The 14193-nt window shown below is 41.7% G+C and overlaps 1 protein-coding gene across 1 annotated transcript; it reads left to right on the top strand.

Annotated features, from left to right (window-relative positions):
- Positions 1–6105: 6105 nt before the first annotated feature.
- LOC106601669 (4-galactosyl-N-acetylglucosaminide 3-alpha-L-fucosyltransferase 9) lies at positions 6106–13493 on the top strand. The gene is made up of 2 exons (XM_014194017.2): positions 6106–6364; positions 7771–13493. Exon 2 carries the CDS (start codon positions 7776–7778, stop codon positions 8820–8822), a length of 1047 nt encoding a protein of 348 aa, XP_014049492.1. The 5' UTR covers positions 6106–6364; positions 7771–7775; the 3' UTR covers positions 8823–13493.
- The last annotated feature ends 700 nt before the right edge of the window (positions 13494–14193 follow it).

Genomic DNA, 14193 nt, shown 5'->3' with positions numbered 1-14193 from the left:
TTTTGTGTGATTTTGTTGTCAGCACATTCAACTATGTAAAGAAAAAAGTATTTAATAAGATTATTTCTTTCATTCAGATCTAGGATGTGTTGTTTAAGTGTTCCCTTTATTTTTTTGACCAGTATATGTAGATAACTGCTCACTACCACACTGAGCTTTTCTATAGTTGTTAGGAAGACAAAATAATAACAGTTGATTTCATGTGAGGTGTTTTTCTTATAATTCAGAGGATAGCCTTGGCCTAATGATTTACTTCAGGTTCTTGGATTGGAGATTATGTTATGCGGAGCAGAGCAGGTGAACCCAAGAGCAGACTCAGACGAGGAGACTGGGATAAGGTAACCAATGTATTTGTTGAAAAACAGGGGGACGATGGGGTGCAGGCCAGGGAGAGCTCGGGCGGGTTGCAGGGAGCCAGATGCTGAGGCTGGAGTGAGGGGAGTTCTCAGAATGGTATGTGCTAGCTGGGATGGTTTAAAGAAATCTCCTGGAAAAACACCTGGACTTGGGGAGGATGAAAACCCTGTCAAACCGCAGCAACTTGTTCATATGAATTATATTTGAAAGAAGGACTAGTGGGGTTTCCTATGCACAGACACAGAGAAAACAACATGATTGGACAATAAAACTCACAGGGCTGAGCTTGCTTTATGCAGGTTTGCATCGTGTAGTCCTGCCTTATGCAACTGTAGGCCTAATAACATTCCAGTTAATCATTTTGTATTGAAAAAGTCTAGGCAACCTAGTCATCCCAATTTTGAATATAAACCAGATTTTGTCCCACCCACTGGGCACAGATGTCAGTTCAAATTCTAGTTTCATTTACATTTGGTTGAGATTTCAACTAACGTGAATTCAACTTGAAATCAACAGAAAATGTCACCATGTCGTTGGATTTAGATTAAAAGTTGGGTGAAAAAAGGCCCAAGACATGCTAGCCTCTCACCATTACAATTACATGGGAGGTTAGCATTTCTGGGGGGTATGACATTATAAACAAACAGCAAATGCATCCAACAAGTTTGTGGAGTCACAACCTTGATGTAATCATTGTGTGCTAATAATATGGCACCAAATGTTTTGACATATTGTTTGGAACAATAATAATCTTCAAACATGTAACATTTCCAGAGGTGGGTCTCTGGTACTTTTGAAGATATTATTAAAGGTCATTAACCAATCACAGCCCTCCTTTAGGGTTGCACATTCAACAAATCACAAGCAGAGGGAGTTCCCTTTTAATACATTTTCCCATTCACTGTGTTGGTGGTGCTTATAAAATGTATCATAGTTTAGCAGAGCCCACTCTGGAAATGTTACAGTTGAAGTCGGAAGTTTACATACACTTACGTTGGAGTCATTAAAACTCGTTTTCGAACCACTCCACAAATTTCTTGTAAACAAACTATAGCTTTGGCAAGTCGGTTAGGACATCTACTTTGTGCATGACACAAGTAATTTTTCCAACAATTGTTTACAGACAGATTATTTCACTTATAATTCACTGTACCACAATTCCAGTGGGTCAGAAATGTACATACACTAAGTTGACTAGCCTTTAAACAGCTTGGAAAATTCCAGAAAATTATGTCATGGCTTTAGAAGCTTCTGATAGGCTAATTGACATAATTTGAGTCAATTGGAGGTGTACCTGTGGATGTATTTCAAGGCCTACCTTCAAACTCAGTGCCTCTTTGCTAGATATCATGGGAAAATCAAAGGAAATCAGTCAAGACCTCAGAAAAAGAATTGTAGACCTCCACAAGTCTGGTTCATCCTTGGGAGCAATTTCCAAACGCCTGAAGGTGCCATGTTCATCTGTACAAACAATAGTATGCAAGTATAAACACCATGGGACCACGCAGCCGCCATACCGCTCAGGAAGGAGATGCGTTCGGTCTCCTAAAGAGGAACGTACTTTGGTGCGAAAAGTGCAAATCAATCCTAGAACAACAGCACAGGACCTTGTGAAGATGCTGGAGGAAACAGGTACAAAAGTATCTATATCCACAGTAAAACGAGTTCTATATCGACATAACCTGAAAGGCCGCTCAGTAAGGAAGAAGCCACTGCTTCACAAAATAGATGCATCATGAGGAAGTAAAATTATGTGGATATATTGAAGCAACATCTCAAGACATCAGTCAGGAAGTAAAAGCTTGGTCGCAAATGGGTCTTCCAAATGGACAATGACCCCAAGCATACTTCCAAAGTTGTGGCAAAATGGCTTATGGACAACAAAGTCAAGGTATTGGAGTTGCCATCACAAAGCCCTGACCTCAATCCTATAGATAATTTGTGGGCAGAACTGAAAAAGCCTGTGCGAGCAAGGAGGCCTACAAACCTGACTCAGTTACACCAGCTCTGTCAGGAGGAATGGGCTGAAATTCACCCAACTTATGGTGGGAGCTTTTGGAAGGCTACCTGAAATGTTTGACCCAAATTAAACAATTTAAAGGCAATGCTACCAAATACTAATTGAGTGTACGTAAACTTCTGACCCACTGGGAATGTGATGAAAGAAATAAGATGAAATAAATAATTCTCTGTACTATTATTCTGACATTTCACATTCTTAAAACAAAGTGGTGATCCTAACTGACCTGAGACAGGGAATTTTTACTTGGATTAAATGTCAGGAATTGTGAAATTGAGTTTAAATGTATTTGGCTAAGGTGTATGTAAACTTCCGACTTCAACTGTATGTACTTGTAGAGTATATTATTCCAAACAATATGTCTTAAAATTAACAAAATCAAAAAGGGTACTTTTGAGATATAAATATTTTTAATGTTGAATAAATTAATGGAAAAATTTTGAATCTTAACACACTCCATACATTAGATCACACTATAATGAACAGTATCACCAAAGTGTTTTCTGTATCTTGTACGGTTCACAGATCATAGGGTCTTACAGGAGGCATGTATAAGCTCTAAAAAGGGCCTAAAATGGCCACTTATATGATTTATTGTAAATGTAAAATGCATGCAAAACATCCTTCCTGCCAATATACACTATATATACAAAAGTATATGTATACACCTTCAAATTAGTGGATTTGTCTATTTCAGCCAATCCCGTTGCTGACAGGTGTATATAATCGAGCACACAGCCATGCAATCTCCATAGACAAACATTGACAGTAGAATAGCCTTATTGAAGAGCTCATTGACCTTCAACGTGGCACCATCATAGGATGCCACCTTTCCAGTCAATATGTCAAATTTCGGCCCTGCTAGAGCTTCCCTGTTCAACTGTAAGTGCTGTTATTGTGAAGTGAAAATGTCTAGGAGCCACAATGGCTCAGCCGCAAAGTGGTAGGCCACACAATCTCACAGAACAGAAGCTCTGAGCGCTAAAGCGCGTGACGCGTAAAAATCATCTGTCCTCGGTTGCAACACTCACTACCGAGTTCCAAACTGCCTCTGGAAGCAAAATCAGCACAATAACTGTTCGTCTGGAGTTTCATGAAATTGGTTTCCATGACTGAGCAGCCGCACACAAGCCTAAGATCACCATATGCAATGCCAAGCGTTGGCTGGAGTGGTATAAAGCTTGCAGCCATTGGACTCTGGAGCAGTGGAAACACGTTCTCTGGAGTGATGAATCACGGTTTGGCAGATGCAAGGAGCACGCTACCTGCCCCAATGCATAATGCCAACTGTAAAGTTTGGTGGAGGAGGATTAATGGTCTGGGTCTGTTTTTCATGGTTCGGGCTAGGCCCCTTAGTTCCAGTGAAGGCAAATCTTAATGCTACAGCATACAATGACATTCCAGATGATTCTGTGCTTCCTACTTTGTGGCAACAGTTTGGGGAAGGCCCTTTCCTGTTTCAGCATGACAATGCCCCCGTGCACAAAGCGAGATCCATACAGAAATGGTTTGTCGAGATCAGTGTGGAAGAACTTGACTGGCCTGCACAGAGCCCTGACTTCAACCCCATCAAATGCCTTTGGGATTAATTGGAATGCCGACTGCGAGCCAAGCCTAATCGCCCAACATCAGCACCTGACCTCACTAATGCTCTTGTGGCTGAATGGAAGCAAGTCCCCGCAACAATCTTCCAACATCTAGTGGAAAGCCTTCCCAGAAGAGTGGAGGCTGTTATTGCAGCAAAGGGGGGACCAACTCCATATTAATGCCCATGATTTTGGGATGAGATGTTTGACGACCAGGTGTCCACATACTTTTGGTCATGTAGTGTAGTTTTTATGTGAGAATTGCCTGTCTGTTTACATTATAGTGCTTATAATAAGCTCTATTTAGGGTTGCAAAATTCAGGGATCTTTCAATAAATTTCCTAGTTTTTCAGAAATCCTCGCTTATTCCCTCCTGATTTGCAACCCTAGCTCTATCTATCATAAACATAGAGGGCTTTCATAGTTTACAGAAGGCTTGTGAGATAAACAAGAACTGAAGGTTGTTTGGCTCATCACAGGTGGTAAAAGTTTGTACTAAAGCTGTTTAATGGCAAGCAGTACTTAGCCATAATATGTGTACACTACCTTTCATAAGGTTGGAGTCATTTAGAAATGTTCTTGTTTTAGAAAGAACATTTAAAAAAATTGCCCATTATAATCACATCAAATTGATCAGAAATACGGTGTAGACATTGTTAATGTTGTAAATGACTATTGTAGCTGGAAATGGCAGATTTTTTAAATGGAATATCTACATAGGCGTACAAAGGCCCATTATCAGCAACCATCACTCCTGTGTTCCAATAGCATGTTGTGTTAGCAAATCCAAGTTTATCATTTTAAAAGGCTAATTTATCATTAGAAAACCCTTTTGCAATTACGTTAGCACAGCTGAAAACTGTTGTTCTGATTAAAGAAGCATTGTGTACTTCTCCCTTCACAGAACAGTGCAAACTGGCTCTTAACAGAATAGAAAGAGGTGTAGGAGGCCCCGGTGCACAACTGACCAAGAGGACAAGTACATTAGTGTCTAGTTTGAGAAACAGATGCCTCACAAGTCTGAAAAAGAGCTGATGTGAAACAATCTGATGTGATTGGTCAAAAGACCAATTAGTGGGAAAATATCAGAATTGGCTGCCTGTGTAAACGCAGCCATAGAAGAAGCAAATTAATATCTGGTTTCAAAAGGACTCCTACCAAACAGCAAATCTTTACTGTATGTCAACGGTGGGTGTAGCTGGTGCATGGAAGTGAGGCGCAGGAGAGCAGAGATGAGTGAACAAAGAAGCACTTTACTGAGGCAATTGTAATAACAGAATGCAACTGCGTCACAAAAACAAATGTCCAAAGAACAAGTGAGGCAGCACAAAGCACCGGCTGCCACAAATCACGGGTACAAATAAAACCCGCCGCAAACCAGCCGGAAGCGTGCCAACCTAGACAATAAACAATACCCCACACAGACATGGTGGGAACAGAGGGCTAAATACACATAGTAATCATGAGGAGATGTAAACCAGGTGTGCGGGAAAACAAGACAAAACAAATGGAAAATGAAAGGTGGAGCGGCGATGGCTAGAAGACCGGTGACGTCGACCGCCGAACACCGCCCTAACAAGGAGAGGGACCGACTTCGGCGGAAGTCTTCCCTGTGGCTCAGTTGGTAGAGCATGGTGTGTGCAATGCCAGGGTTGTAGGTTCGATTCCCACGGGGGGCCAGTATACATTTTTTTTTTAAATGCATGAAATGAAATGTATGAAATGTATGCATTCACTACTGTAAGTTGCTCTGGATAAGAGCGTCTGCTAAATGACTAAAATATAAAAAATGTAAGTCGTGACACTGTATGATGACAAGTTTAATCTTTACCTTACCATTAATATTTTGAGTATTTACTTCCTCCTTCTCTGATATTTACACTGCATTACACGTATGCATTCAGTCTTTTAAAATATTATTTACATTTCTTAACACTACAAACACATCATATACGAGGGCTCTCCAACCCTGTTCCTCGAGAAGCTACCATCCTGTAGGTTTTCACTCCAACCCTAATCTAGCGCACCTGATTCTAATAATTAGCTGGTTGATAAGATGCACCAGATTATTTACAACCCGGGGCCTGGAGTGAAAACCTACAGGAGGGTCGCTCTCCAACTCACATTGCCTTAACTAAGCACATTATGAAGGTGTGTATTTCTTTGACAAATTGCACACGGCAGGGAAGTGGGCAGTGCGTCTAAGGTGTGACATGAAGGGCAAAGGCTAGAGAGGCTGTCCCTCTGCCTGCAGTTGCACACCAGTTCTAGGCTTATCCTCGCTCAAGGATGTGGAGGCACATGAGTGCAATGTGACTCAGCTAGGTGTCAGGTGTGGCTTTAAGTCAAAACTAGCAACATCATTCTGTTTAAGTTCAAAGTCAAATCTCAGAGCTAGCAGGTAAGCACCCCTCACCCAGTATATAATTTCCTTGAAGAGCAGTGTGGAATGTGGTGTAGATATAAATTATTGGATGCAACTGTTCTCTATGTTTGAATGGAGTCTCTCAGTCTGTCTGATTTAGTGTTGAGTTTCCTATGCGTTTGTCTTTTATCAAGTCTGTGTAAAATTGGTTGTGTTAGAAAAAGGAATTTGTGTTTCTTTTAACAGACAAGTCATGTAACGCCCTGGCCATAGAGAGGGGTTTTTGTTGTTTATTTTGGTTAGGCCAGGGTGTTACATTGGGTGGGCGTTCTATGTGCATTTTTCTATGTTGGTTTGTTTCATTGATTTTGGCCGTGTGGCTTCCAATCAGGCACAGCTGTAGAGTGTTGTTGCTGATTGGGAGTCACACATAAGTGCCTGTTTTTCCATTGGGGTTTTGGTGGGTAATTGTTTCTGAGTGTTTTGCAGCTGACAGAACTGACAGCCAAACAGTCTTCTCGTTTTGTGTAGTGTTCTTTATTAAATTAAAATCATGATGAACACTAACTCCGCTGCGCCTTGGTCTACTCTCTCTCCCCCGACAGCCGTTACAAGTCAAAATAGAAAGAACAACGTAATTAAAGTTGTCAAATACCTTGTGTGTATAGATCCTACATAGCTATATTCATGTATTTAAATATTAGCTGGCTTTAAGGCAACTTGTTGGTATCAAAACAGTCACACGGGTTTGTTATTACCATGTAGTTTATTGCCTACTCTGGTATTCCCGTTGTATAACATGCTATCTTTATTTGACTGCGTAGTATGTTTACTTAGAACCTGTCCTCTCATTAGTAACCCTTTAGGTTACATATCCTGCAACCTGAAGTTAATTACCCCGGGCAAGGGTGAAATCACAGCCCCCAACACTTTGGGTCCCATGACTCCTTAGTTCAATAGTCTTACTGTATCCTCAATAGTTATTGATATATTCTGGTTCAGAGGGAGGACTCTATACACACAATAGCCCAGATAAGTATCCAGCGTATTTGTTTAGCTTGACCACATGGCTAATTTGTTTCTCTGGATGGACAGCATGTCCTGTGAACTCAGGATCTTGGTGACAACCACTGCCTCAGTCACTTCAGAAGTCACTAACCTAACAGAAACCTGAGCTTGTCTTATTGACTTTGATTACTGTTATGTCAACCACATAATATGCATGACTAGTGAACCAATGAAATGGTCCGCTGATAGAGAACTAGCCTCGTCAGCAGATGTCTGCCCTCACCCTAAAACCTGTCTGGTCTGAGTTTATGATTGACCAGTATTCCTCGTGCTAAAATAATCATTGTCAACTTTACGAACACATGCAATAAGTGATTAGATGTGTTTGCCTGTTCTTAATACACTTCTAAACAAACAGCCTTTCCTTTTGACAGGCCAAATGATGTGTCTTGGACCAAATAGTAGAATTGGGCACCGGAGTCTGATGGGCATTCTCCTGCTGGGCTGCTTGCTGACCTGTCTACTGTACCGACCTGCTATCACCTGGCTTCCTGTCCTGGCCAAGCACTTCCAGGCGGAGCACAAACAGGACGTTACCGTGCTGGTCTGGCACTGGCCCTTTGACCATCCCTTCAAACTGAACTCCTGCAGGTCCTTGTACAACATTGAAGGCTGTCACCTGACAGCAGACAGGGAGCTGTACAGTCAAGCGGATGCTGTTCTCATCCACCACAGAGAAATCGAGGAGGATTTATCCAACCTGCCCCAAGAACCACGGCCCTCCTTCCAGAAATGGGTGTGGATGAATTTCGAATCACCGGCACACACGAATAGAATACCTGGCTTGGAAGATCTATTTAATGTGACTTTGAACTACAGGCAGGATGCAGACATCAACATGCCTTATGGATCTCTTGTCCCTCGGACTGAAGAGAGGGAGGAGTTTGTCCCACATAAAAACCGACTGGTCTGTTGGATCGTTAGCAACTGGAACCGAGAACACAAGAGGACTTGGTACTACATGGAGCTGCGCAAATTCATCAGAATTCACACCTACGGGGACCCTTTCAACAAAAAGGTATCTCTTAGTGAATACAGAATGATCGTGGCCAGCTGTAAATTCTACCTGTCTTTTGAGAACTCCGTCCACAAGGACTACATCACAGAAAAACTATATAATGCTCTCAAGTTGGGCGCTGTTCCTGTGGTCATGGGCCCGACAAGAGGGAACTATGAGAAGTTCATCCCTGGAGATTCCTTCATCCATGTGGATGACTTCCGCTCGCCCAGAGCCCTGGCCAAACACCTCCTCTTCTTGGACGAGAATGAGGAGATGTACCGTAAATACTTCAAGTGGCAGAGGATCCACAGAGTCCGTATCAACAGCTTCCCCATTCAGAATGCCTGCAACAGCTGTGAGTACATCAGAGGCCACCCTGAGAATCGGATGGTTACTGAGCTCTATAAATGGTTCTGGGAGGAGTGATGCTGAGACACTTGGAGCAAATCTACTACAAATAAACAATATCCACTTCTCCATAGTCAGGGATGGGGGGGAACTAAGCAAAATGTATCTTTTACACAACGGCAGAAGTGCCAAAAACTATATTTCATTAAAGTACATTAACCGAACTTTCCCCACTTGAACAATTAATGGGGCGTTACAAGTCATTTTAATATTTTTTACTTCTGTCGTCTTTTGCTACTGCTCTACCACATGTTAACTGATAAACAGTGTGATGGTGACATACCACCACTATCTGCTTGTTTACTAGAGTGCCTTTCGCATCCCTTTTATATTGGTGCACAATATAGAAGTTCTGCACCAATATTACATTTTAAAAGCCTGTTATATTAAACAAAGTGCCCTTTTCAATATAGACCAAATGGAGAATTCAATAAATCATATCTATGAAGGCTTGCTAAAGTGCCAAAATGGAGCATTTTGACATGTCCCTCCATCAACCCTGTGTCACTTCTAGGAAGATTTTAACCCACGTAATCCCTACATTTCTCCAAGTTTCAACATTATAAAGCCGTAGTTATTTTACTTTGACAAAGTAATCTCTGAAGATGTATTTATTTCATGTGATTAGTGATTCATTTACGTCTGTCCCTCATTTTAAGGTCAACCCTGTTATGTGAACTGGACTGCCGTTTTTAATATGGTGAAGCTATTCCTTTTTGTCAAATGGAACATCTAATAGTCAAATCATCGCGTAAAAGCAGGTTAGCTGGTTCATCTCTTTGTGGCTGTTTCGTGGTGAGAACCTGAGCGGGTTGGGCAGAACACGTCAACCCTGTTACTCATAGAGAGACAGGCTTTCATTCAATTGCCACTCCCTTTTGCAACAACCTTCCATTCCCCTGTCACAAGTGGAAATATGTCTTATTTATTAAGAAAAAATCATCAGCCCTGTTACTTTTTTTTATACATTTAATAGGCCCTTAATATAGTCTTTCATTTTTTTTAGATGAGGGAAGATGTTTGTTTTATTTTTTATAGTTGAACATCTGCTCTTTTAGACAGACTGTTAAAATTAGGATCAAAAGTTATTTTTGACCAAATTACACTTCTCAAAAGGCACCAAATTGGTTGAAAGACCCTATTAACATTACTGTGAGAAAGATTTGGTTTTGAACTGTAATACCTGTTGAGAAAGTCTGGTTACTGTTGAAAGTACTATAACTCTCCTCCCTCTGGTCACTGGAATAGACTCAGAGACTCCACTGCGATCAGTCCTGCTGTTTCTAAACCACATGATTGGGAAAGTGATAAAGGGTAATATACGGTAGGTCTCACTCATATATATGTAGTACTCCCTGTACTGTCAACAGTTGTTAGGCAATTGCCTTTTACTGTACTATGGTTGCTAGGTTGTCACAATGAATGTGTCATGTATTTTCACACGTTAAGGGACCTTGTTCGCTCCACTGTTAGGCAACAGGGATTGATCACAGACTCAGAGGTTCAGTGTATGAATTAGGAAAAGAAAGGTTGATGTAGTACAGTGGTCACCAGCACAATGATATTACTTAACCCAGTTTAAACACCTGTTCCAATACAGTACAATGGGGTAGTTTGAGACACCACTCTTTACTGCCACCCAAGGGAGTTTTAAAGACGTAAATTAATATGTTGCAGTACATCTGGCGACCACTAGAAAGCACTGCAACCCCACTGTACACATGCATGTTACATAGTTGAAAAACCATTTGCATCAGTGTGAATATGAATGTTTATATATGTGAGAAAATGAATACCATTTGTCAAATGAATGAATATCTGAGCTCAAATGAGAGGTTGGAGAAATGGTGGAGATTAGCTTGTTGCTTAATGGTTTAATTGAAACCTGCCGCTAATTAGCTACGGCTATAATCACCCAAACTTATGAACAACTCTGATTTCTTCCTTGGCTCTTTCAAATGTAGAGAATAGAATGTGGCCCTGGGAATGAGTGTAAAATGACTGCATTATGGAGAACTCTTATCTTTAAGTCTGCCCGCAACTTTCACCCATTCTTATATCCCTTTGCCCTTCGAAGGATCCCTTCTAATGCTTTATTAACTGTACAGTACATACATAAAACCCCTTCATTCTTCTGCCAGTTTCATTATGTTATGGTCATGAAAACTATTAGAATATCAATCACTATTTCTACCTCCTATTTCTATATTTCCGGTCTATTTCTATCTCCGACCTCCACTAATGTCAGTTAATTTCCTATATTGATGTCGTCATTACCTCACTATGAGGTAACACATCTGAGAGAGAGTAAACACTGTCATCTAAGACTTAGTCATGTGTCTAGGAGCTGGCTCTGTGGTTTTCAAAAAGGTGTAGTATACATCTACAGACGAATCTTGGTTTGGTGGATGCCAGGAGAACGCTACCTGCCTGAATGCATAGTACCAACTGTAAAGTTTGGTGGAGGAATAATGGCCTGGGGCTGTTTTTCATGGTTTGGGCTAGGCCCATTAGTTCCAGTGAAGGAAATCTTACCGCTACAGCATACAATGATGATTGTGTGCTTCCAGCTTTGTGGCAACAGTTCGGAGAAGGCCCTTTCCTGTTTCAGCAAGACAATGCCCCGTGCACAAAGCAAGATCCATACAGAAATGGGTTGTCAAGATTGGTGTGGAAGAACTTGACTGGCCTGCACAGAGCCCTGACCTCAACCCCATCGAACACATTTGGGATGAATTGGAATGCTGACTGCAAGCCATACCAAATCGCCCAACATGTGCCCAACCTAACTAATGCTCTTGAGGTTGACTGGAAGCAAGTCCCCGCAACAGTCTTCCAACATTTAGTGGAAAGCCTTCCCAGAAGAGTGGAGGCTGTTGTTGCAGCAAAGGGAGGGACCAAGTCCATATTAATGCCCATGATTTTGGGATGAGATGTTCGATGAGCGGGTGTCCACATACTTTTGGTCATGTAGTGTACCTGTCCATTACTGATGGCTGTCTCCCACCTATCCCTTCTCTGTTATCCTTTCTTCTTGCTGCTCTCTCTTCTCTCCCTATTTCACCCTCTGGGCTGTGAATTATTGAGCTCTTTCTTTCAAGGGGACCACTCCCTCATCAGATCTGTGGGCCATCAAGTTTGCTGTTTCACCGCTCCTTCACCCCCAGCAACAGCCGTCCCCACAACGCCTCCTGACATTGAAGAAATCACGTCCCTCACTTTCTTTTCTACCACTCTCTCACGCGCTTGCTTGCTGTAAATTTAGCTCTCTCCTCCCTTTCAACTTTCTCCCTCTCGTGTGTTACTTCCCCAACCTCCCCCTTTTTTTCTCTACCACCCTCTCTGTTTTTCAGTAATGTCACGGCTCACTGCTGAGTGTCACTGAGTTGATGGAGAGGAAAAAAATGGAGGAGTGAGGCAATGGAAGGAGGGTTGACTCAATGGTGTGCGTGTACATTTTGTGAGAGACTTGAGAAAGAGATGTGGGAACGAGTGGGGGAGGGAGATTTTGTCTGATGGTGTGGTAAAATACTACAGCTTGGTGAAAAAACAGCAGACAGTCAGTCAATTCACCGCCCCCTACTATAACTACTACAGTTCCATGTAGACTGGTGCTACACACAGACTTCCCAAGTGATGTTCACTTACAGTCCCCCAAAGTACCCCCCCCCTCTCCAAAACACATCCCTTTCTCATGTCCATCCTGGCAAATCTATGCAACGTATTGTTTAAAATGTTATCAGCAACCTCTGACAGTGACCAACACTTTTGTTTGATGATTACATGGGGTAATACAATTTGAACAGGTTGTTTCCATTCTCCCTTTTCATATTCATCTCATTACATCTCATATTCTGTTGATCTATTTCATGCTTTAGTGTGTAGTTCAGAACTCTAACTCTGGTAGATTAGTAAATGCCTGTTTTGATTGTACAGAGAACACACTCTCTCCTGTCTCTCTCATATCTCTCTATCATATTCAATTCAAAGGGCTTTACTGACATGAGAAACATATGTTTACATTGCCAAAGCAAATGGAACAGACAAACAAAGGAAACATTAGTAAACATTACACTCACAATTTAAAAGAATATAGACATTTCAAATGTTATATTGTTGGCTATGTACAGTGTTGTAACAATGTGCAGGTAGATAAATATAGGTTGTATTTACAATGTTTGCACTCCACTGGTTTCCCTTTTCTCATGGCAACGGGCCATAAATCTTGTTGTGACTGCACACTGAGATATTTAGACTAACAGATATGGAAGTTTATCAACGTTTGATTGTTTTCAAATTCTATGTGGGTTTGTGTGATCTGTGGGAAATCTCTCTCTCTCTGGTGGGAAGAGCTATAGGAGGAGGCTGGTGGGAAGAGCTATAGGAGGATGGGTTCATTTAAATGGAACAGTATCAAACATATGGAAACCATATTCCATTTCAGCTATTACAATGAGCCTGTCCTCCTACAGCTCCGCCCACCAGCCTCCTATGCTCTCCCCCCTTCCTCCCCAGACAGTCCTTGTTGTGTTGGGTTCATTGTGTTCCTGGCAGAAAGCAGTGAAGCAGACCCTAACAGTCCATTTTAGAAGCTGCCACTGTCTCTGATCTAAAACACAATCAGTGAGCCATTTTGCCTGGGTCCAACAGCAACATTAAAAAGTCAATACACGACTGCACTGTTTAATACGATGATGTTCACGTGTCATCTTTATCTGGAAGGTCAGTCAATAGCATTCAATCACCACCAGCAGGACAAAGGCATAGACACAACAAAACAACTGTCCTCAAACCAAACGCATATAAACAGCACTAATACCTCAAATGGGGACAGTGTCAACCGCTTCTAGCTCTTTTGGAGCCCTAAGCTAATTTTGATTGGACGGGCCCCCACCAACCCCCGAACAAGCCATGATACACATACAAACATGAACCTACAAACACACACAACTAAAAAAGTGGCTGAGTGAACACACAACCAGGTGGTGATCAGATGAGTGTATGTACAGGTAACTGTCAGAATAAAGGGCCACCAGAGCTGCCAGAACAGCTTCAATGCACCTTGGCATAGATTCTACATGTGTCTGGAACTCTATTGGAGGGATGCAACACCATTCTTCCATGAGAAATTCCATCATTTGGTGTTTTGTTGATGGTGGTGGAAAACACTGTCTCAGGCACCGTTCCAGAATCTCCCATAAGTGTTCAGTTGGATTGAGATTTGGTGACACACACACACACACACACACACAACCTTTAAACCACAAATGCTCCTTTGAGACCCCTCTTTCGAAGTCACTGAGATCTCTTCTAGCCAGGGTAGCCAAAATAATGATCAACTGGGCATTTTTATACATGACCCTAAGCATGATGGGATGTTTTAATTGCT

Source organism: Salmo salar, chromosome ssa03 (genome assembly GCF_905237065.1).
Source record: "Salmo salar chromosome ssa03, Ssal_v3.1, whole genome shotgun sequence".
Classification (NCBI taxonomy): domain Eukaryota; kingdom Metazoa; phylum Chordata; class Actinopteri; order Salmoniformes; family Salmonidae; genus Salmo; species Salmo salar.
Note: the sequence above shows the minus strand (reverse complement) of the source record. Positions and strands in the feature narration are given on the sequence as shown.